We start from the raw sequence: 25,066 nt of genomic DNA on the forward strand, positions 1-25,066 counted from the left end.
TCTGAGTGATTAAAGCACAAGTCTCCATACAGCACAATACCATTTTCATAAAGCTCAAAAACAAACAAAACTAAGTAAAATAGTTGTGGGGTACATAATTATATGATACATGATTTTCTTTTAAGCAAGGAAATGAGAGACAACATTGCTGTGAGAAGTTGCCTGGAGTTGGGGTGGGGAGGTAGACAGCAGATGAGGGAGGGAAGCAGCACACAGATGGATGCTCTGACCCTGACTTTGACCCTATAAAGGGTCAGTTATTAAATATTCTAGGCTTTGTGGGCCATACAGTCTCTGTCACAACTACTCAGAGTTTCAGATAATTTTATGCATCATGAGGTATTATTCTTATTTTGATTTGTTTTTAATTATTTAAACATGTAAAACCATTCTTAGCTCATAAACTATACGAAGGCACATGGCATCTCAGATTTGGCCCATGGGAGTTTGGCAACTCCTGCTCTAGTGCTCGGGTTGCGCTATGTGTTCATGGGTCTTCACTCCTGTTTCATTTACTAGTTTATGTATATCAAATATTACTGCTAAAGTTTTTACAAATAAAATAAAAAGTAAGCTGTGGCTCAGAGGGGAGTAGGACAAAGGCAGAAGATGGGAAGATGGAGAGGACGAAGGATATGCAGGGACATTTGATTCTTTCCAAAGCTGTTCCTCAAAGTTTGCTTTTTCTTCTTTTGTTTGTTTGTTTGTTTGTTTTTGGCCACATTGTGCAGCATGCAGGCTCTCAATTTCCCGACCTGGGATCAAACCTGTGCCCCCTGCATTGGGAGTGAGGCGTCTTAAGCACTGGACCACCAGGGAAGTCCCAAGGTCTGTTTTTTTTTTCAGTTTTTTGCTCTTGACCCCAAACTTGGGCAATGATGATGACTGTTCTCATTCTCCCCTGACAATGGAGGATGTCTTGTGCTGAATGATTGAACCAATGGAAAATTTGATGGGGGATAGTGCCTGCATCTTACGGCTTATTGCCATATGTCACATTAGCACCAAAAAAAAAAAAAAAAGAATTGATTTTGATTATAATTTTAGCTGTACCATTGGTCTACATGATTAAATTTAATTCTCTTTGGATTTCAAGAAAACTAGCCCAAACCTCTTAAGCAGTATCTAGAAAATGTCACTTTTACCACCACTTCTGTCCCATATTTCTGTTCTGTTAAAAGTGGTACATCTTGAAAGGCCAACTCATTAGCATTTAGAAAAAAAACTTAAGGTAACCCTTGGTATTATCCGGTATGGAGTTTTTAAACTTGAAAGGTACGGTAGTGGGATCCCTCATATTTCTCCTGTGATTCTTCCAACATGTCTTTGGATTTCCTCTTCACAGTTCACACTCTCCTTCCTCTTCTTCTGGAAACCGGCAACTGCAGGCATCTTCCTCTTGGGCTGTTTGTACTGGTCTCATAAATGCTAAAAAGTAATTTAAAAGACAGTTATCTTTTGTTGTCTGTTTGAATCATTTAACATTCATTTTCCATAAATCCCATTTGCAGAACATCTGTAAGCAGCAAACATTTTCAACTTTAGTTTGAACCAACTCATCAGCAAGAGAGGTAATAGCAAGTATAAACATTTTTTCAGGATTATTTTTTTTTTTACCAAATACTTTTTTATTGGTCCTGAAAAAAACTAGTTTCTTTATTGTCTACAAAGGCTAAAAACAGTCTTGAGCATGAATCATTATAGCATAAAATTAGTCATGTGCCAAACGTAACTGTAGTTTCAATTCAGCAGCACATGTTTTAGTCTTGAGGGTTACTTGGATTACACATTAGATGGTTTCTTTTGAATGAAATGCTTATGACATCGAGATGTTAAAGATACTCCCACTGCTTCCATCAATTAGTAAGTAAAGAACTGATTTATGCACTAGCTTCCAGATTTTCATTTACATGGTAGTGTATAGTATTTGTGTTTTTGCCGAGCAACTTTCAATCCTAAAATATATATTAAATTATACATATATATATATATATATATACACATACACACATATATAACTGTGTCCCCACACCCAAGTCCACCAGTAAATATAAATTATTTTTATAGCCTGTCAAAGCAAACGGTCCTACCCCAATTTTACATGCTTGTTACTATTAAAAATAAAAAATAACCAGGGGGCTTCCCTGGTGGCACAGTGGTTGAGAATCTGCCTGCAATGCAGGGGACACGAGTTCGAGCCCTGGTCTGGGAAGATCCCACATGCCACGGAGCAACTAGGCCCGTGAGCCACAATTACTGAGCCTGCGCATCTGGAGCCTGTGCTCCACAACAAGAGAGGCCGTGATAGTGAGAGGCCCACGCACCGCCATGAAGAGTGGCCCCCGCTTGCCGCAACTAGAGAAAGCCCTCGCACAGAAACGAAGACCCAACACAGCCATAAATAAATAAATAAGTGGATACATGTATTAAAAAACACACACACAAAAAAAAACCTGTTCACAGAACTGTTAAGAAAAAAAATAATAATAATAACCAAAACCCAGCAAGCACACTATCTCCAAGAACTTATGAAAAACTGGCAAGACATCCAGGAATACCAATGAGACGTTCTTTTCCTTTGAAATAGCATCGAAGATGAATTTTTAAATGGAAATCTGCTTCTGGAAGGATACAGTAGTCATAGTTTTCCCTATTCTTCCTGCCAAGTATTGCTGAAAAGGCTGGACGTTTTATATATAACAAACATAAGAGGAATCTGAAAGGTAGCAAGAAAGCAGACCAGTTAAGGAGCTTGGAACCCAAGGAACAATATGGCCTTGAGTTCCCTGAGTATTCTTTCTGTTTCATATGTCCCAGACTGGGAACTGGAGAAGTAGGCTAAAAAAAAAAAAAAAAAAAAATGCCCCAAGAAAAGTCTGCTCTCTCTAGCGACAAAACCAGGAAAAGAGCAGAGTAACAAGACTAAAAGCTTTTAGTTAATCACAGCTCTAATCTAGCAAAAAAAAAAAACAAAAAAAAACAAAAACAAAACAAAACAAAAAAAACCATGGCCCCACACCCAAGCCTGCCACTAAAGACCCAGTAGAGAGCACAGACTTACACCCTTGCCAACTCTATCAAGGCTCACTGCCCTATCCTCATTGGGGCAGCATCAGAGGAGTCCGAGTGGAGAGCTAGGACTTCACCACCACTCAACAGTAACAAGGCCACCCCCACCCCCCACCCATTCAGTGTCAGTGGAAACCATGTGGGGAGCAGGAACAAAGTATCTTTCCTCATCCCAGCCAGGGTAGTGTCAGTGGGGGCTTAGTGGGGAGCAATAACAAGGATCTACCACCCCCAGGAGGTCTAGTAGAGAACCTGGACTTCCACCTCCACCTGGCAGCATCTTCCTTCCTCTGCCAGAGTGGTGTTAGAGGAACCCTGAATAAACACCAGCTTTCAATTATATCCAAAGTCTGATAACATCATAGCCAATGTCTAGGTTTCAATTAAAAAAAAATCACTTGTCGTTCTAAGAGCTAGGAAGATCTCAACTTGAATAAGAAAAAGCAACAGATGCTAGCATCTAGGTGATATAGATGTTAGAGTTATCTGGCAAGGACGTTAAAGCAGCCATCATAAAGATACCTCACAGAATTCCCTGATGGTCCAGTGGCTAGGACTTAGTGGTTTCACTGCTGAGGGCCCAAGTTCAATCCCTGGTTGGGGGAACTAAGATCCCACAAGCTGCGTGGCATGGTAAAATAAAGAAGCTTCAACAAGCAATTGGGAACACATTTGAAGCAAATGAAAAAAAGAAAAGAAAATTTTAAAAAAGAACCAGGTGACAATTTTAGAACTGAAAAATTACAATAACCAAACTTTAAAATATCAGTGAATGGGCTCAGCACAAGAATGGAGAAGACAAAAGAAAGAATCATTACCCAATCTGAACAACAGAGAGAAAAGACTGGGAAAAAAATGAACAGAGCCTCAGAGACATGTGGGGCTATAGCCAAAAAAAGCTTAATATTCATGTCATTGGAGTCCTTGAAGAAGAAGAGAAAGAGAGTAAGGCTGAAAAAGTAATTGAAGGAATAATGGCCCAAAATTTCCCAAATCTGGAAAAAGGCATAAATCTACAGATTCAGGAAGCTAAGTGAATGCTAAACAGGATAATCCAAAGAAATCCACACCAAGATACATTGTAGTTTAAGTTTGGAAAACGAAAAACCAAAAAAAAAAAAAAAAAAGAAAGAAAGAAATCTTGAAAGCAGCCAGCGAGAAGCAACACATCACTTATAGGGGAAAAATAAATTGAATGACAGTGAATTTCTTACCAGAAACCAGGCAGGCCAGAAGAAGTGGCACAACATTTTTCAAGTGCTGAAAGAAAAGAACTCTCAAGCCCAAATTCTATATCCAGTGAAAATATCTTTCAGTAATGAAGGGGAAATCAAGAAATTTTCAGAAAAAAGAAAACCTACCCTAAAAGAATGGCTCAAGAACATTCTCTAAACAGAAGAGAGATGATAAAAGAAGGTATCTTGGAACATCAGGAAGGAAGAAAGAACAACAGAATGAGCAAATATATGGGTAAATAAAATAAACTTTCTTTCTCTTGAGTTTTCTCAATTATGTTTGATGGTTGAAACAAAAATTATAACACTGTCTAAGATGGATCTCAAAGCACGTAGCAGAAATATTTTAGGCAAGTATATTATAAATTGGAAGAGGTTAAAAGGATGTAAAGGGAGGTAAGATTTCTATACTTTTTTCAAACTGTTATAATGTTGATGTAGACTATATAAATTTGTATAATACTTAGAGCAACCACAGAAGAGCTATACAGAGATACATTCAAAAAAATATAAAGATAAATCAAAATGGAATTCTAAAAAATGTTCAAGTAATCCACAGGAATACAGAAAAAGAAAACAGAGAAATGAAAGCCAGAGAAAGCAAACAGAAAACAAAACATAAAATAATATCTTGAACCCTAACATATAAATAATTACATTAAATGTACATTGTTTAAATGTACCAATCAAAAGATAGAAATTAGTAGTGTGACCATTGTATGTAGTCTATAAGAAATTCACTTCAAATATAAAAATGTGGGAAGGTTGAAAGTAAAAGGATGCAAAAAGATATACCATGCATATTATTAATTTTTAAAAAGCAGGAGTGGCTATATTACTATCAGATAAAGTAGACTTCAGAGCAAAGAAAACTACCAGACATAGAGAGGGACCTTACATAATTATAAGAGTTAATTCACCAAGAAGGCATAGCAGTACTAAATATGTATACAACAAGCAACAGAGCTGCAAAATAGGTGAAACAAAACTGAAATGAGAAATATACAAATCCACAATTATATTTGAAGAATTAAACGGCCCTCTCCCAAGAGTTGATAGAAAAACTTGACAGAAAATCAGCAAGGATATAGAAGAACTCAACAACATCATCAATCAACAGGATCAAATCAATATTTATAGAACACTCCACCAATCTTTTCAAGTGTCTACAGAACATAGACCAAAATGGACCCTAACCTGGACCATGAACCAAACCTCAGCAAATTTAAAAGAAATCATACAAAGTGTGTCCTCTTATTATAGTGGAATTAAAATAGACATCAACAGCAGAAAGAAAACAAGAAAATCACCAAAAACTTGGAAACTGAAAAACACACTTTTAAATAATCAAGAGAAATACAAAAAATACACCAAACTGAATGAAAATGAAAAACACAACATATCAAAATGTGTGGACGCAGCTAATTGAGTACTGAGAAGGAAATTTATAACATGAAGTTCTTATATTAGAAAGAGAAAAAGTCTCAAGATTAGGAACCAAGATGGCGGAGTATAAGGACGTGCTCTCACTCCCTCTTGCAAGAACACCAGAATCACAACTAGCTGCTGGACAATCATTGACAGGAAGACAATGGAACTCATCAAAAAAGATACCCCACATCCAAAGGCAAAGGAGAAGCCACAATGAGATGGTAGGAGGGGCGCAATCACAGTAAAATCAAATCCCATAACTGCTGGGCGGGTGACTCACAGACTGGAGAACACTTATACCACAGAAGTCCACCCACTGGAGTGAAGGTTCTGAGCCCCATGTCAGGTTCCCAACCTGGGGGTCCGGCAATGGGAGGAGGAATTCCTAGAGAATCAGACTTTGAAGGCTAGCGGGATTTGACTGCAGGACTTCGACAGGACTAGGGGAAAGAGAGACTCCACTCTTGGAGGACACACACAAAGTAGTGTGTGCATCGGGACCCAGGGGAAGGAGCAGTGACCCCAGGGGAGACTGAATCAGACCTACCTGCTAGTATTGGAGGGTCTCCTGCAGAGGCAGGTGGTGGCTGTGGCTCACCACGGGGACAAGGACACTGGCAGCAGAAATTCTGGAAAGCGCTCCTTGGTGTGAGCCCTCCCAGAGTCCGCCATTAGCCCCACCAAAGAGCCCAGGTAGTCTCCAGTGTTGGGTTGCCTCAGGCCAAACAACCAACAGGGAGGGAACCCAGCCCCACCCATCAGCAGTCAAGCAGATTAAAGTTTTACTGAGGTCTGCCCACCAGAGCAACAGTCAGGTCTACCCACCACCAGTCCCTCCCATCAGGAAACTTGCACAAGCCTCTTAGATAGCCTCATCCACCAGAGAGCAGACAGCAGAAGCAAGGAGAACTACAATCCTGCAGCCTGTGGAACAAAAACCACATTCACAGAAAGATAGCCAAGATGATAAGGCAGAGGGCTATGTACCCGAGGAAGGAACAAGATAAAACCCCAGAAAAACAACTAAATGAAGTGGAGATAGGCAACCTTCCAGAAAAAGAATTCAGAATAATGATAGTGAAGATGATCCAGGACCTCAGAAAAAGAATGGAGGCAAAGATTGAGAAGATGCAAGAAATGTTTAACAAAGACCTAGAAGAATTAAAGAACAAACAAACAGAGATGACCAATACAATAACTGAAATGAAAACTACACTAGAAGGAATCAATAGCAGAATAACTGAAGCAGAAGAACGGATAAATGACCTGGAAGACAGAATGGTGCAATTCACTGCTGCGGAACAGAATAAAGAAAAAAGAATGAAAAGAAATGAAGACAGCCTAAGAGACCTCTGGGACAACATTAACCGCAACAACATTTGCATTATAGGGGTTCCAGAAGGAGAAGAGAGAGAGAAAGGACCCGAGAAAATATTTGAAGAGATTATAGTCGAAAACTTCCCTAACAGGGGAAAGGAAATAGCCACCCAAGTCCAGGAAGTGCAGAGTGTCCCATACAGGATAAACCCAAGGAGAAACAAGCTGAGACACATAGTAATCAAACTGGCAAAAATTAAAGACAAAGAAAAATTATTGAAAGCAGCAAGGGAAAAACGACAAATAACATACAAGGGAACTCCCATAAGGTTAACAGCTGATTTCTCAGCAGAAATTCTACAAGCCAGAAGGAAGTGGCATGATATACTTAAAGTGATGAAAGGGAAGAACCTACAAACAAGATTACTCTACCCGGCAAGGATCTCATTCAGATTCGATGGAGAAATCAAAAGCTTTACAGACAAGCAAAAGCTAAGAGAATTCAGCACCACCAAACCAGCTCTACAACAAATGCTAAAGGAATTTCTCTAAGTGGGAAACACAAGAGAAGAAAAGGACCTACAAAAACAAACCCAAAACAATTAAGAAAATGGTCATAGGAACATACATATCGATAATTACCTTAAACGTGAATGGATTAAACGCTCCAGCCAAAAGACACAGGTTCGCTGAATGGACACAAAAACAAGACACATCTATATGCTGCCTACAAGAGACCCACTTCAGACCTAGGGACACATACAGACTGAAAGTGAGGGGATGGAAAAAGATATTCATGCAAATGGAAATAAAAAGAAAGCTGGAGTAGCAATACTCATATCAGATAAAATAGATTTTAAAATAAAGAATGTTACAAGAGAAAAGGAAAGACACTACATAATGATCAAAGTATCAATCCAAGAAGAAGATATAACAATTATAAATATATATTCACCCAACATAGGAGCACCACAATACATATGGCAACTGCTAACAGCTATAAAAGAGGAAATCAACAGTAACACAAAAATAGTGGAGGACTTTAACACCTCACTTACACCAATGGACAGATCATCCAAAATGAAAATTAATAAGGAAACACAAACTTTAAATGACACAATAGACCAGATAGGTTTAATTGATATTTATAGGACATTCCATTCAAAAACAGCAGATTACACTTTCTTCTCAAGTGCGCACAGAACATTCTCCAGGATAGATCACATCTTGGGTCACAAATCAAGCCTCAGTAAATTTAGGAAAATTGAAATCATATCAGGCATCTTTTCTGACCACAATGCTATGAAGTTAGAAATCAATTACAGGGAAAAAAACGTAAAAAACACAAACACATGGAGGCTGAACAATGCGTTACTAAATAACCAAGAGATCACTGAAGAAATCAAAGAGGAAATCAAAAAATACCTAGAGACAAATGACAATGAAAACACGATGATCCAAAACCTATGGGATGCAGCAAAAGCAGTTCTAAGAGGGAAGTTTATAGCTATACAAGCTTACCTCAAGAAACAAGAAAAATCTCAAATAAACAATTTAACCTTACACCTAAAGGAACTAGAGAAAGAAGAACAAACAGAACCCAAGGTTAGCAGAAGGAAAGAAATCATAAAGATCAGAGCAGAAATAAATGAAATAGAAACAAAGAAAACAATAGTAAAGATCAATAAAACTCAAAGCTGGTTCTTTGAGAAGATAAACAAAATGGATAAACCATTAGCCAGACTCATCAAGAAAAAGAGGGAGAGGACTCAGATCAATAAAATTAGAAATGAAAAAGGAGAAGTTACAACAGACACCGCAGAAATACAAAGCATCCTAAGAAACTACTACAAGCAACTCTATGCCAATAAAATGGACAACCTGGAAGAAATGGACAAATTCTTACAAAGGTATAACCTTCCAAGACTGAACCAGGGAGAAATAGAAAATATGAGCAGACCAATCACAAGGAATGAAATTGAAACTGTGATTAAAAATCTTCCAACAAACAAAAGTCCAGGACCAGATGGCTTCACAGGTGAATTCTATCAAACATTTAGAGAAGAGTTAACACCCATCCTTCTCAAACTCTTCCAAAAATTGCAGAGGAAGGAACACTCCCAAACTCATTCTATGAGGCCACCATCACCCTGATACCAAGACCAGACAAAGATGCTACAAAAAAAGAAAATTACAGACCAATATCACTGATGAATATAGATGCAAAAACCTCAACAAAATACTAGCAAACAGAATCCAACAACACATTAACAGGATCATACACCATGATCAAGTGGGATTTATTCCAGGGATGCAAGGATTCTTCAGTATATGTAAATCAATCAATGTGATACACCATATTAACAAATGGAAGAATAAAAACCATATGATCATCTCAACAGATGCAGAAAAAGCTTTTGACAAAATGCAACACCCATTTATGATAAAAACTCTCCAGAAAGTGGGCATAGAGGGAATCTACCTCAACATAGTAAAGGCCATATATGACAAACCCACAGCAAACATCATTCTCAATGGTGAAAAACTGAAAGCATTTCCTCTAAGATCAGGAACAAGACAAGGATGTCCACTCTCACCACTATTATTCAACGTAGTTTTGGAAGTCCTAGCCACAGCAATCAGAGAAGAAAAAGAAATAAAAGGAATACAAATTGGAAAAGAAGAAGTAAAACTGTCACTGTTTTCAGATGACGTGATACTATATATAGAGAATCCTAAAAATGCCACCAGAAAACTACTAGAGCTAATCAATGAATTTGGTAAAGTTGCAGGATACAAAATTAATGCACAGAAATCTCTTGCATTCCTATACACTAACGATGAAAAGTCTAAAAGAGAAATTAAGGAAACACTCCCATTTACCACTGCAACAGAAAGAATAAAATACCTAGGAATAAACCTACCTAGGGAGACAAAAGACCTGTATGCAGAAAACTATAAGACACTGAAGAAAGAAATTAAAGATGATACCAACAGATGGAGAGATATACCATGTTCTTGGATTAGAACAATCAATATTGTGAAAATGACTATACTACCCAAAGCAATCTACAGATTCAGTGCAATCCCTATCAAATTACCAATGGCATTTTTTATGGAACTAGGACAAAAAATCTTAAAATTTGTATGGAGACACAAAAGACCCCGAATAGCCAAAGCAGTCTTGAGGGAAAAAAACGGAGCGGGAAGAATCAGACTCCCTGACTTCAGACTATACTACAAAGCTACAGTAATCAAGACAATATGGTACTGACACAAAAACAGAAATATAGATCAATGGAACAAGATAGAAAGTCCAGAGATAAACCCACGCACCTATGGTCAACTAGTCTAGGACAAAGGAGGCAAGGATATACAAAGGAGAAAAGACAGTCTCTTCAATAAGTGGTGCTGGGAAAATTGGAAAGCTACATGTAAAAGAATGAAATTAGTACACTCCCTAACACCATACACAAAATTACACTCAAAATGGATTAGAGACCTAAATGTAAGACCAGACACTATAAAACTCTTAGAGGAAAACATAGGAAGAACACTCTTTGACATAAATCACAGCAAGATCTTTTTTGATCCACCTCCTAGAGTAATGAAAATAAAAACAAAAATAAACAAATGGGACCTCATGAAACTTAAAAGCTTTCGCACAGCAAAGGAAACCATAAACAAGACTAAAAGACAACCCTCAGGATGGGAGAAAATATTTGCAAACGAATCAACGGACAAAGGATTAATCTCCAAAATATATAAACAGCTCATGCAGCTCAATATTTAAAGAACAAACAACCCAATCCAAAAATGGGCAGAAGACCTAAATAGACATTTCTCCAAAGAAGACATACAGATGGCCAAAAGCACATGAAAAGCTGCTCAACATCACTAATTATTAGAGAAATGCAAATCAAAACTACAATGAGGTATCCCCTCACACCAGTTAGAATGGCCATCATCAGAAAATCTACAAACAACACATGCTGGAGAGGGTGTGGAGAAAGGGAACCCTCTTGCACTGTTGGTGGGAATGTAAATTGATACAGCCACTATGGAGAACAGTATGGAGGTTCCTTAAAAAACTAAAAATAGAATTACCATATGATCTAGCAGTCCCACTACTGGGCATATACCCAGAGAAAGCCATAATTCAAAAAGACACACGCACCCCAATGTTCACTGCAGCACTATCTACAATAGCCAGGTCATGGAAGCAACCTAATTGCCCATCAACAGACAAATGGATAAAGAAGATGTGGCACATATATACAATGGAATATTACTCAGCCATAAAAAGGAACGAAATTGGGTCATTTGTAGAGACGTGGATGGATCTAGAGACTGTCGTACAGAGTGAAGTAAGTCAGAAAGAGAAAAACAAATATCGTATATTAACGCATGTATGTGGAACTTAGAAAAATGGTACAGATGAACCGGTTTGCAGGGCAGAAATTGAGACACAGATGTAGAGAACAAACGTACACCAAGGGGGGAAAGCAGCAGGGGGGTGGGGGTGGGGGTGTGATGAATTGGGAGATTGGTATTGACATGTATACACTGATGTGTATAAAATTGATGACTAATAAGGACCTGCTGTATAAAAAAATAAATAAAATTAAATTAAAAAAAAAAAGATAATCCCCAACAAAAAGAGAAATAAATAAAAATAAAGCACTAACCTCGGAAATGGTCATTATATCATTTAAAAAAAAGAAAGAAAGAAAGAGAAAAAGTCTCAAACCAATAACGTAAGCTTCCACCTAAATAGAAAAAGAACAAAATAAATCCAAAGCAAACACAAGAAAGGAAATAATAAAGGTAAAAGCAGAAACTAGTGAAATTGAAAACAGAAAAATAATAGAGCAAATCAATGAAACAAAGAGCTGGTTCTTTGAAAAGATCAATAAAATTGACAAATCTCTACCAAGATTGATTCAGAAAAAAAGAGAGAAGACACACATTACCAACATCAGTAGGTGATATCACTACAGACCTGCATACAACAAAAGGATAGTAAGGAAATAGTATAAATAACTTAAACACATAAATTTGACAACTTAGATGAAATGGACCAAGTCCTCAAAAAACATAAACTATCACAATTCACTCAGTATGAATCAAATAACTTGAGTGCCCTATAATTATTAAGGCAATTGAATTTGTAATTAAGGAGCTCCAAAAAGAAAGCTCCAGGTTCAGATAGTTTCACTAGACAATTCTATAAACTATTTAAAGAAGAATTAACACCAATTCTACACAATCTCTTCCAGAAAACAGAAGAGGGAACATGTCCCAACTTATCTGAGGAAGTCAATATTATCCTGATACCAAAACCAGACAAAGACAGTACTAGAAAAGAAAAACACAGATCAATATTCTTCATGAATATAGCTGCAAAAATTCTTAACAAAATATTAGTGAAGAGAATTCAGACATATATAAAAATAATTATATACCATGACTAAGTGGAGTTTAGTCCAGGGATGCAAGGCTAATTTGAAATTCAAAAATCAATCTATATAATTCATCATCTCAACAGGCTAAAGAAGAAAAATCACATAATCAAACCAACTGATACAGAAAAAAGCACCTGACAAAATTCAACACTGATTCATGATTAAAAAAAAAAACTTCAGAACACTTTCTCAACTTGATAAAGAATATCTACTAAAAATCTGTAGCTCACATCATACCTACTGGTGAAAGACTGAATGCTTTTCCCCAAAGATTAGAAGCAAGGCAAAGATATTCCCTCTTGCCACTCTTATTCAACATAGTACTGGACATTCTAGCCAGAATAATAAGGCAAGAAAAGAAATAAAAGGCATATAGATTGGAAATGAAAAAAAATAAAGTTATTTTTTTTTGCAGATGACACTATGGTCTATGTAAAAAATCCCAAGGGATCTACAAAATACCCTAGAACTAGTAAGCAAGTTCAGCAAAATCACAGGACACAAAATCAAACTACAAAAACCAACTGTATTTCTATATACTAGCAATGAACGTGTTGAAACCAAAATTTAAGATACAATATCATCTGCAATTGTTAAATCTAAATACTAAGGCCTAAATTTAACAAAACATGTGCGGGACTTGTATGCTGAAAACTACAAAATGCTGATGAAAGAAATCAAAGAAAATATACGTAAACGGAGAGACATACTGTGTTCATGGATTGGAATAGTTAAAGTAGTAAAGATGTCAATTCTCCCTGAATTGATACACAGATTTAACACAATTGCTATCAGAATCCCAGCTGACTTCTTGCAGATAGGGATAAGATTATCTAAAACTTATATAGAAATGCAAACGAACTAGAATAGACAAAACAATTTTGAAAAAGAAGAATAACATGGGAGGACTCATTCTACCCTATACCCAATTTCAAGACTGTTTTACAGCTACAGTAACCAAGACTGTGTGGTATTGGCAGAAGGAAAAGCACACACATCAGTGGAACAGAAGAGAGAAACCAGAAAGAGTCCCCACACAAGTACAGCCAACTGATTTTTGACAAAAGTGCAAAAGCAATTCAATGGAGGAAGGATAATCTTTTCAATAAATGATGCTGAAGCCATTGGACACCCATCAGCAAAAAAAAAATAAAAATAATTTGTAAATATTGGCCTGAAACTCTCACACCTTATACAAAACTTAACTAAAAATGAAGCATAGATTTAAATATAAAACATTTGGAAGATAACATAGGAGAAAGTCTAAATCTTTGGGACCTAGGACTTGGTAAAGAGTTCTTAGACATAATCCCATAAATGAAAAAATTGGCCAATTGGAGTTCATCAAAATTAAAAACTTTTTATCTGCAGAAGATCATGTGAAGAGGATGAAAAGGCAAGCTACAGACTGGGAGAAAGTACTTACAAACCTCACATCTGATAAAGGACTCATATTGCGGAGATATAAAAAACTCTCAAATGTCAAAAGTAAAACAAACAGTCCAATTAGAAAATGGGTAAAAGACATGAAGGAACATTTCACTGAAGAAGATATACAGATGGAAAATAAGTACATGAAAAGATGTTCAACCCTTAGAGAAAGGCAAATTAAGACCACAGTGAGATATCAGTACATACCTATTAGAACAGCTGAAATTAAAAATTGCTGCAATACAAACTGTTGGTGAGGATGAGGAGAAACTCTCCTACGTTGCTGGTGGAATGTTAAATGGTACAACTCCTCTGGAAAAGTGTTTAGCAGTCTCTTAAAAAACTAAATACACACTTACCATATGACCCAGTAATTGCACTCCTGGGCATTTATCTTAAAGATATAGAAACTTATGTCCACACAGATCTGTACTTGATTATTCATAGCAGCTCTAATGTAACAGTCATAAACTGGAAACAACCAAAATGCCCCTTGATAGGTGAATGGTAAAACACACTGTGGTACAACCTCACCTTACAACACTAGTCAGCAATAAAAAAGAGTCAACTATTGAAACACAACTCAGATGGATCTCAATGGCATTTGCTGAGGGGAAAAAGCCAGTCTTAAAAGGTCTCTTATTTATGATCCATTTATTTATTGTATGATACCATTTATATAACGTTCTTGAAATGACAAAATTACAGAGATGGAAAACAGATCTGTAGTTATGAGGGGTTAGGGATGGTGGGGGAAAGGCAGTGTTTGGAGTATAAAGGACCAGCAGGAGGAGATCTTTGTGGTGATGGAATAGTTCTGTATTTTGATTGTGCTAGTGGTTACACCAATCTACACATGTGATAAAATGACACACACTAAACTAAACACACACAATGTGCCAATGTCAGTTGCCTGGTTTTGATAGTGTACCGTAGTTACGTACGATGTAACCCCATGAGTGGCACATAAGATTTCTCTGTACTGTTTGTACAACTTCCTGTGAATCCTTATTTCAAAATAGAAAGTTTTAAAAAATAACCTAAAATTTTTTTAAATGGATTACTGTTCCATTGAAACTCAATAATTACTCATAAATTCTTTTGAAAATCATTTTATAAAGACCTTTATTGTAGATTGGGGTAAAGCTGGGAGGGATAGTTGTTTAAAACAGAGGTTTCAGTGAGAACTTAGAGCTTAAATCAGAGGTGTAGACCTCAAAAAGAGAGTCAAAGAACAAACCACAGGGTCGGAAAATATATTTGTAGTACATGAACAGTAGACTAAAACATTCCTATAGATTAATAAGAAAAGGACAAACAACCCAGTGGGAAAAGTCTCCAAAGATCAGGCACTTTGCAAGAGAGGAAATCCGAATGACCAATATAACATGAAAAGATGTCCAATCTCACTAGTAATCAGGGAAATGCAAACTAAAACCACGAGATATTACTATACACCCACCAGACAGATAAAAATTAAGAAGTCTGATGATACTAGGTAGTAGCAAGGATTGGAGCAAAAAGAACTCTCATATGCTGCTGTGAAAGTGTAAATGAGGTCTATTATTCTGGAAAACAGTTTGGTAAATCTAGTACTAAGGACCAAGATACACATTCCTCATGTCCCAGCAATTTTATTCCCAGGTTAAAAACAAAACAAAAACAGAAACACAAAAACAGAAACATGTGCTTATGTGTACTGAGATACGTAGACAAAAATATTCAAATATCACTGTCTGTAAGAGCCCCAAATTGGAAACAACAAGTGTCCAGGAATATTAAGATGGATAAACAAACTATGATACAGTCATTCAAGAGAAGAGTATTCAACACTGGAAATCAACTAAAGATAAATGCCGCACGTGGATGAATCATAAAGATACAAAGTTGAGTGAAAAGGGGAAGGAAAATGTAGAACAGATACAGTGTGATTCCACTTGTCTGAAGTTCACAAGCAGCCAAATTAAACCCTGTTCTTAGGTAACAAAACTATAAATAAGAGCAAGGAAGTGAACACCGTAAGAATCTAGTTGTGGTTAGCACTAGTGGAAGGAAGGTTTTCATCTGGAAGGAACACAAGAAGTGCTTCCGGGGAGCAGAGTACGATCTGTTTCTTGACCTGGGTAGAGTTACACAGGTGTTCATCTTACAGTTTGTTAAACTTTATGCCTATGCATTTTCCTGTATATTTCAAAATGTTCAAAAGGTTTTATATTGTTTTCAGAAAGAAACTTTATACAAATTAGTGTACTGCATCTTTAGATAAGACTTTACTAATACTTCCCCTCCTATATTTTTAACAACCCACAAACTGACACTCTCCAGGCTTATTATGGTGGCTTGGGCTACATCACAGAGCTCTCAGAGCACTCCTCCTATACATGAATCCCTCTTAGTAAGTCTAGCCTGCTATCTATGGTTCTGTTCTCCACAAAGACAAAAATGCAGATTGCCCCCATCTATAAGCCTTTTGGAATCAACGTTAATAGCGTTCGTTTAGTGAGTATTGACCCTGTGCCAGGCACTTGCCCAGTTCCATATAGAAACAGTATCTGGTTTAATGAATGGAATCCATTATTGAAATGTCTCATTTACTCCAGATCAGTGTCCTGATCATTCATCTCATTAAACCCACTTTAAGCTCCCTCCTTGTTCTCTAGGCCTTCTTCTATGTGTGGGTCTAGTTCAGGTTAAGGCCACTCATCAGCCAGAGGAGCAGTGCTCGATGGGGCAACGTTATTTCTGATTCCTCTTTGTCAGTATCCTGTATCCACAACTGAGTGGCCACACACACACACACAGTTGTCCAAGGCTGCAGCATACTTAAAGTGGTCATTTTCCTGGAACCCCTGGATTATGTTCTGCCATCACCAGGCTTTCTCCACGTCAGCACCATTGACACCTGGGGACGGCTAACTCTTCGCTGTGGGGCTGTCCTGTGCATTGTAGGATCTTTAGCAGCGTCGCTGAACTCCACTCACTAGATGCCAGGAGCAAAGCACTCCCTACCCCACCGCTTAGACTGTGACCACCAAAACTGTCTCCAGGCACTGCCAAACGTCCCCTTGGGGGCCAAATTGTCCCACGTGATAACCACTGTCTTATACTAACCTAGCTTCTGTAACTTAAAACAAATCATCTTCCTCTTTCTACTGTAAAAAGCCTAGCCTCAAAAAGCTCATAACGAATTTCCCTGGTGGCACAGTGGTTAAGAATCCGCCTGCCTAATGCAGGGGACACGGGTTCGAGCCCTGGTCCGGGAAGATCCCACATGCCGCGGAACAACTAAGCCCGCGAGCCACAGCTACTGAGCCCATGTGCCACAACTACTGAAGCCCTCAAGCCTAGAGCCCGTGCTCTGCAGCAAGAGAAGCCACCGCAGTGAGAAGCCCGTGCACCGCAAGGAAGAGTAGCCCCCGCTCACGGCAGCTAGAGGAAGCCCGCGCTCAGCAGCGAAGACCCAATGCAGCCAAAAATAAATAAGTAAATAGTTATTAAAAAACAAAAGAGGCTCATATCTAACACTTTTATGTTCCTCTTACGTTGTTTGAATATATACAGGAGCTTCTTTCGGCCCTGTTTGACCACAGAGAAACGGAGCACCACGAAGGACGCCAGGAACAGCACTGCCGTCGACGTCAGAGCAAGAAAGAAGATGATGATCTGGGTGGTGTGACCTTTAAAACAGAACAAAAGGAGAAATTCAGACAAAAATAAAAGTTTGCAAATATGCTAATATTTATATTTGCATTTGTAAGCTCTTAAGCATGAGAAGTCGTGCCTTGGGCATCTCCCACCAGCTATCTTAGTAAACTTGCCTGCTTGTTAAGAAAACTTTTCTTACACCCTTAGTCATTTTCCTAGAAGCCCACAAAAATTAAGTGGTTTGGCCTTTCTAGCCTATAGGAAACATGGAACTCTATAATCGCCATTACTTGGCATTATCAAAGGTGTAGTGTCTGTTTGGATGCAGTCTCACCTTGCTCTGCTTACTAATGTGGAATTCAGAGCGAATAAGAAACACCCGAGGAAATGGATGGGTCCCTTGAAGCCAGGGTAAGAGAAGGAAGGCATGTCGAGGTGCCTGCTAGAGGCAGAGATGCAAGGCATCAGGATCTTGGAGTGACTTAGACACCAATCTGAACGGCCACATACATTCACTTGATTTAACAGCAACAAACCAGCTACCTGGCTCTCCCCCAGGGGCAGGCATGACGGTGGAAGATGCACCTGGAGAGAAGTCAGCTGACGCTGGTCCGCATACCACATCGCTTTCCTTCGTCCCATTCACAAGGACAGACTTCCCATCCAAAGAACAGCTTAGATGGTCCAATGAAAAGAGTTCAAATAATTAATTCAGGTACGGATCATTCTAATTAAAAAAGACTGACATTTTCTACCCAGTAAAGCAGTTCTGGTGAAAAAGATGTGTGGATCTGGGTTCATAGGCAAAGCAAAGATATTTTGAAAAACTTCGACTTGACCATCTGGGCTTCTTCCAATGTTCACTTGGCTTTCATGGCTCTCCACAATTCATCCCACTCTATCTACCTAATTGGATTCTTCTTTCTTCCCAGGCTGGGGAGTCCTGTCCCACGACAGCTTACTTCAGGCTGTTGCCTGGTTAGTCTCTCACCCCCACCTTCTTAAGCATATTTGACCATCTCTGGCACACAGGAAGGACAGACAACTTAGCCTAGGGTTAGGAGCTCCTAACCCTATGATATGTTGGCATCAGACTGACCAGGGTTTGAGCCCTGGGTCGGTCCCTTTGTAGAATGACCTTGGGCAAGTTGGGAAATCTCTCTAAGCCTCAGTTTTCTCATCTGAAAAATAAGATATACATGTCCCAGGGCTGTTGTGAAGAGTAAACGACCCTACGTGCCTGACTTACTCCCTATAAATGGTAGCCATCCATCATCATTGTCGTCATCACCATCGTCATTGTCCTGTGTCTTTCCCCTGCCTCTTTTTACTTAAAACAAACCCACCTATTCTCCAAAGCCCAGTTCGATCCCACTGTCCATGCAGACTCACTTCCCTGCTCTGAACTATTTGTGTCAAAAGACAAACAAACAAAAAACAAAAACAAAAAAACCTTTCTAATCTGTTATGAACCAATACTTTTGTAACACACAATAAGAATGTAAATGTAAAATAATGATAAAAATGATTTTCTAGTAAGAAGATCAAATGCAAAAAGAACAAAGGTGTACAAAATACACTGTTGGCTGTTTTACTACCTGTGATAGTCTTGTTTGCCCAAGACTATGTTAAAGCTTTTGAGGGAAGGAAACATACTTTACCCTCTTCTATATCATTATCAGTGCTGGCACTGAACACTTGAAGGTGGCCTGATCAATGGAGGAAGGTCAGAGGCAGCAAAGAGATTGGAAGGACACAGAAGAACACCTGCGGCAGACAGTAACTAAGTTCCACTGGCAAATCTGACCTCGTTGTTCTGGGCATTACTTCTGGAGAAAATGCCCACTTTGGCAATCCAGTCACAATTACCCCATACTGTTCCCATACCACCTATTTGCATGTTATTCTATGTCTACACTTGATAGGTTTAAAAAAGCATCAGTGATCACATTCCTTGTCTTTAGAAAAGTTAACCCAGATACTTTATTTTGTAAGCAGAAAGAAATGATACATACTCTGTCCAAGGTTTACAGTCACCATGTTCCCGATCATTAAATGTCCCAAAGGAACAGTCTTTACAACCTTTTGTAAAAATTAAAGGAATAATAAAAAAGGAAGCATTTTTATCATTTTTAACTTTCTCTGTGATGAACATGATCACATAATAATAAAGTCATTAACTTAATACAATCTGTACCGATTGTCTAACAATTCTTCCTGAATTCCATTAGTGATGAACAATTCTTCTTGAACAGTTTGTGATGAACATAATCCCATAATAAAGTCATTAACTTAATACAATCTACACAGATTGTTCAACAGTTTTTCTTGAAATGAAACCTTAATACGACTAAAGGTTTTATTCTCATTGTACATAGAGTATTGTATATGCATGTATAGGATGCATGAAAAGGCATGGTTCTGGTGAAAAACAAATGTTGTGATTTCAAATTATTTCCACTGACTGAGAAATAATTTTGTAAATGTCAGATACTTAGCAGTTCATTACTATTACTTAAAGGTTCTACAAATCTACGTTTTATTTTGTAATCGAAGGACCAAGAACTAAGTTAACAACATATGACTAGACAACAAATTGGCACTGTATAGAAGAGGAAACCTACCCTCTTTTGTTAATTCTTGACCTTGTTTACAGTCCTCTTCACACATGGTACATCCTTCCCCCAGGCAGTAGAATCCCGACACACACTCACACTCTGCATTGCTGGTGGAGGAACATGCTTTCTTGGTCCTGAAAACACCTACAAAGTCCCCCAGTGTTACAATACCCTTGATCTCCAAATCCAGGAAGCAAATTTATGTTCTGCAATAAAAACCGTGCTTGTTCTACTTAGAAGGGTCCTAATGATCTCAGAGTATAAAGTTTACTTTTAAATATCTATAGAAGACTTTTTTACATTTTGCTAATTAAAAAATTCTCTCTTGTCTAATGAATATTTCCTCTACTATTTAAAAAGCTCAAGCCACCAACAGTTGCTGTTACAGTAAATTATTTTACTGGACCTGCCTATTAACAGAGGAGCCAGCCTATTTGACACTTCAGATTTTCAAAAGAGATCAGTACACTCGAGAATAAAAGCTTGTCTTCCCAACATATATCTGGATGGAGAATACATCTTTTAAATCATACCTTCACACTTCCTGCATACATCACAGGTCTTTTGTCCACTTGTGCTGGAGAAACTATTTGAAGGACAAGGAGTGCAAAGCTCATGCTTGTTTTTCCCACAGAAAGTACCTGAAAAGAGTAGATAAGAGCTGTACATGTTTGACAATAGACCGTCATCACCCAAAGCATTATGAGGTTCACAAGAAAACCAGAACACGAAACAAAGATTCGTTTTCTAGGTACCACAGCGATAGACTTTATTTGTTGATTGACTGTTTTAAATTATCCATTTGCAAGATTGCCCTAAGCATAATCACAGAATTAAAAATAACAAAGTATAGATATTGCAACAAATAAATCAATGGAAAGAAAATAGTTCCCTTTATCTATTGAATAAAACAGAATGATTTCTCTTGATTGAGCCAAGAGATCAGTGACTGGATTCAGGAGATCAATGTCCTTTATTGGCACACTACAATTTAAATGTGTCTGCCTTCTCCCACTCTGTTAAGCCTACTGCCACTTGCTTATTCCCTGCTGCGCCCCCTAGTCTAAGCACTGTCCTCACACACAAAGCTAACATTTGTTGAGGTCTTTCCCTGTGCCGTGCACTGATCTAAGCCCATCATAGGATCCTCCCAGCAATCAATCCTATGAGATAGGTTCTCATATCATGCCCAGATGATGAAGCTGGGGCACAAGAGTTTAAGTGACAAGCCTGCATTCACACAGCTAAGAGGTAGCATTCAAGAAATATTTGTAAATGAATGAATAAAAGATCATTACTGGGGGAGAGGGATAAATTAAGAGTTTGGGATTAACAGATACACACCACTGTATATAAAATAGATAAACAACAAGGACCTACTGTACAGCACAGGGGACTATATTCAATATCTTGTGTTATATATATATATATATATATATATAATATATAATATATAAATAATATATATATTATATATATATATATCACTTTGCTGTATGCCTGAAACTAACACAATATTGTAAATCAGCTATAGTTCAATTTTTAAAAAAAGATCGTTAAAACAGAGCTCATAAGCCCTGACTACCAGACTAACTGAGCCATGTTTTCAGCAGAACAGATCAAGCACACATGTTAATTTGGTTCTTACCCGCTGAACAGTTACTACAGAAATCCTGCAATGATCTTGTCCTCTCGAAATTCATGACCAACAGCACAGTAGCCACTATGTTGTAATAACAATTTCCCATGATGAAATCTTGCATAGATGTATTAGCCAAGCAGATTCCAAAACAATTTTATCAAAGTAGCTGGCTTCACAAGTACCACTCTGCAAAAGGTAAAAGTTTCCTAGGATGAGGTGGTTTCTCCTTTCAGAATTATCTACAGTTCAACTATCACCTGTACAATTCTACAAGATCATAACTCAGGGTTTGCAGGAAAAATTAATGATGGAATACCATGGAAAAGGTAGCAAATTCATAGAAACTTCTAGGATAAGAGAAGCATGACTAAACACATAGCTTTCTGTAGATTTGCCAAAGTCTAAGAGTGTACTTTCCAACATGTTTTGCCAAAATGCAGAAATAACAATAGCAAGAACTTTTGGGGACTTTCATAGATATTTAGCATTAGCATCTAGATTTCAACAATGCCTGTGGCTTGCTGCCCCTGAAATATAGTCCTTAAAAGGAAAATCTGTCAGGGGCATCCAACAGTTCAGCTCAGTGAGAAGACATCTCATTATTACTATTCTCCCTTTGTCCAAACAGCATGTGGAATTTCAACACCTAGTTGCTAAAATGTTGAAACACCTCCTTGTTCAACTCATTATCACATTTTCTTAATAGACATGTATCTGCTCATTTTGAGATTTGAAGCTCATCTAGTCATAAATCTTAGAGTCCAACAATCTCTATAGGCCAGGTTCTTGATCCTTATTTAATGGACTATGGAATAAAAGTTATTAGAAATTAGAAGGGAAAAAATCTAGAAATGTACAAAGGGAACAAAGCATCCTCATCCCTCCTCGGTTCCCCCCATCTGCCCCAAATGGACAAACCTTGAGATCGCAGGGCTGGTGGAGAACTTTCCTTCTCCTTGATCTTCAGAGCAGTGAGGTTCTGCAGCTGACAAGGGCTGCAGGTCAAAGACTCAAAGAGGGGAGTTTGGTGACTCAACCGGGGGTGGGGCCTCGTGGGAAATCCCCAGAGACAGCTCTGTGAGGTAGCTCACTTGATATTTGCTGACCTCAAAGTCCCCTAGAGCTTCTGTCCCCACTTAATAACACACTTCAAACTAAAAGCAGCCCTCTGCTGTTAGGGTATTTTTCAGATGACTTTGGCAAACAGATCTTGTCACTTAAAGTAGTTCTCCATGTCAAAGCTTTTAAGGCATCCTTAAAATATTTGAGATCTGAAGGATGAAACCCACTTTTAAAGAAAGGTCAGCACTCCTGTCAATTACTACCCCTTAACCCTATAATAATAGTGATGCTATAGCTATAACTTATTGACTGCAGCCGATGTACCAGGCATCAGTTAAGCAACTTAGTTGCAAATGAACCCTAGGTGTTGATATGATGATGATGAGGTTGAGCATGCGTATGACAGCATTATGCAAATGAGATCATTGAGCTATGAGTCTGGCTAGATTACCAGCAGGACGGGGAGCCAGGATTAGAAACAAAGATGACCTGACTCCTTTTGACTGTGTTCCTTGCTCTCTGGGTGAGATGGAGGTAGAAGAAGGAAGAAATGGAGGGGAACTGGAGACAAAGGAAGCATAGAATTTATATGGTGGGTGACTTTATTGGGCGAAGTTAGGATCTATGAGGGCTTTTAGAAAACCATTATTTCAAATTAAAAAAAGAAAAGAAAGAATAAGAGGAGCAGGGGGAGGAGGAGGAGCAAGAAGAGGAGAGAAAAGAGGAAGAGGAGGAGGATGCTTTCAAGATGCTAAAACTCATCCAGCGTTGAGTGGCTAGGGACCCTCAGGAAGACGACCAGGGGAGCCAAGAGCAAGAGTGGTTTTCAATAAAACAGATGGTTTTCTATTAGGATCCAAACAGAAGAGTTCTTTTTCCGCAGGAGACAGGGTGGCTTTGTCTTGAATTGGGGGATGAAGGGGGAGGGGGGCAAATACTTATTAAACACTTGCTGTGTGCTAAGCACCTTACACATCTCCACGACTCCTATGATGCCATCAACCTCCTTAGAAACTTTCAGTGGCTCCCTGTTGTCCACAGAAGAAAACCTGGACCCTATAGTACAGTATTCAAGGACATCCCAGATCTGACCTGAAGTTGCCTTTAAAAAAAAAAAAAAAAGATATAGTTCACATAAATGTCACCATTTTAAAGGGCACATTTCAGTGGATTTTAGTATTCACTATGTTGTGAAACCATCACCAGTATATAATTTCAAAACATTTTCATTGGTCCAAAAAGAAACCCCATATCCATTGGCAGTCACTCCTCAGTCTCCCTCCCCCCAGCCCCTGGTAGCCACTAATCTGCTTTCCGTCTCAATGAATTTGCCAATTCTGGACATTTCATATATATAGATCATACGATAGCTGGTCTTTTGTATTGGGTTTCTTTTACTTAGCCTAATATTTTCAAGGTTCTTCCATGATGTAGTACATATCAGTACTTCATTCCTTTTTTAGGGCTGAATACTATTCCATTCTGTAGGTTTACCACATTTTGTTCATCCATTCATCAGCTGATGGACATATGAGTTGTTTCCACTTTTTGACTATTACGAATAACACTGCTATGAAGATTTGTGTACAAGTTTTTGTACGAACATATGTTTTCAGTTCTATTGAGTGTGGAATTGCTCCACTGTGTGGTCATCCTGTTTCACTTTTTGAGGAATTACCAGACTGTTTCCCACAGCAGCTGCAGCATTTTACATTCCCACCAGCAATGTACAAGGGTTTCAATTTCTCCACATCCTTGCTACCACTTGTTAGTTTTCTGTGAGGTTTTTTTTTTTAACAACAACAAAAAAATTTTTTATTATAGCCATCCAAGTAGGTGTGAAGTATCTACTTGTGGTTTTGATTTGCTACCCATGCCCCAATTTTATCAACCCTCACCCACACCCCATGTAATGGGAATAGTAGAGTATAGCACATGGTTAAGAGTCCAAGCTTTACTATCAGGCTGATTTGGATCGAATCTAGGCTCTGCCATCTTGATGGTCATGCAAACTTGGGCAAGTTTCTTAACCTCCCTAAATCTCAGTTTTTCCAACCATACCTTACAGATACAGGAACCCTGTACCCCATCCTCATTTAGTGAGGATTAAATGAAACAATGAATATGAAGTGCTTAGTTCAATGCCTGGCA

General features: G+C 38.2%; 1 protein-coding gene across 1 annotated transcript; it reads right to left on the reverse strand.

Moving 5' to 3' along the window:
- Positions 1–1,339: 1,339 nt before the first annotated feature.
- On the reverse strand, positions 1,340–21,959 carry TNFRSF9 (TNF receptor superfamily member 9). The gene is made up of 7 exons (XM_068537714.1): positions 21,860–21,959; positions 20,745–20,852; positions 20,218–20,355; positions 19,609–19,675; positions 18,137–18,267; positions 17,491–17,625; positions 1,340–1,428 (listed from the first exon to the last, which is right to left on the reverse strand). Exons 1-7 carry the CDS (start codon positions 21,957–21,959, stop codon positions 1,340–1,342), a joined length of 768 nt encoding a protein of 255 aa, XP_068393815.1.
- Between the last annotated feature and the right edge of the window lie 3,107 nt (positions 21,960–25,066).

Source organism: Eschrichtius robustus, chromosome 3 (assembly GCF_028021215.1).
Source record: "Eschrichtius robustus isolate mEscRob2 chromosome 3, mEscRob2.pri, whole genome shotgun sequence".
NCBI lineage: Eukaryota > Metazoa > Chordata > Mammalia > Artiodactyla > Eschrichtiidae > Eschrichtius > Eschrichtius robustus.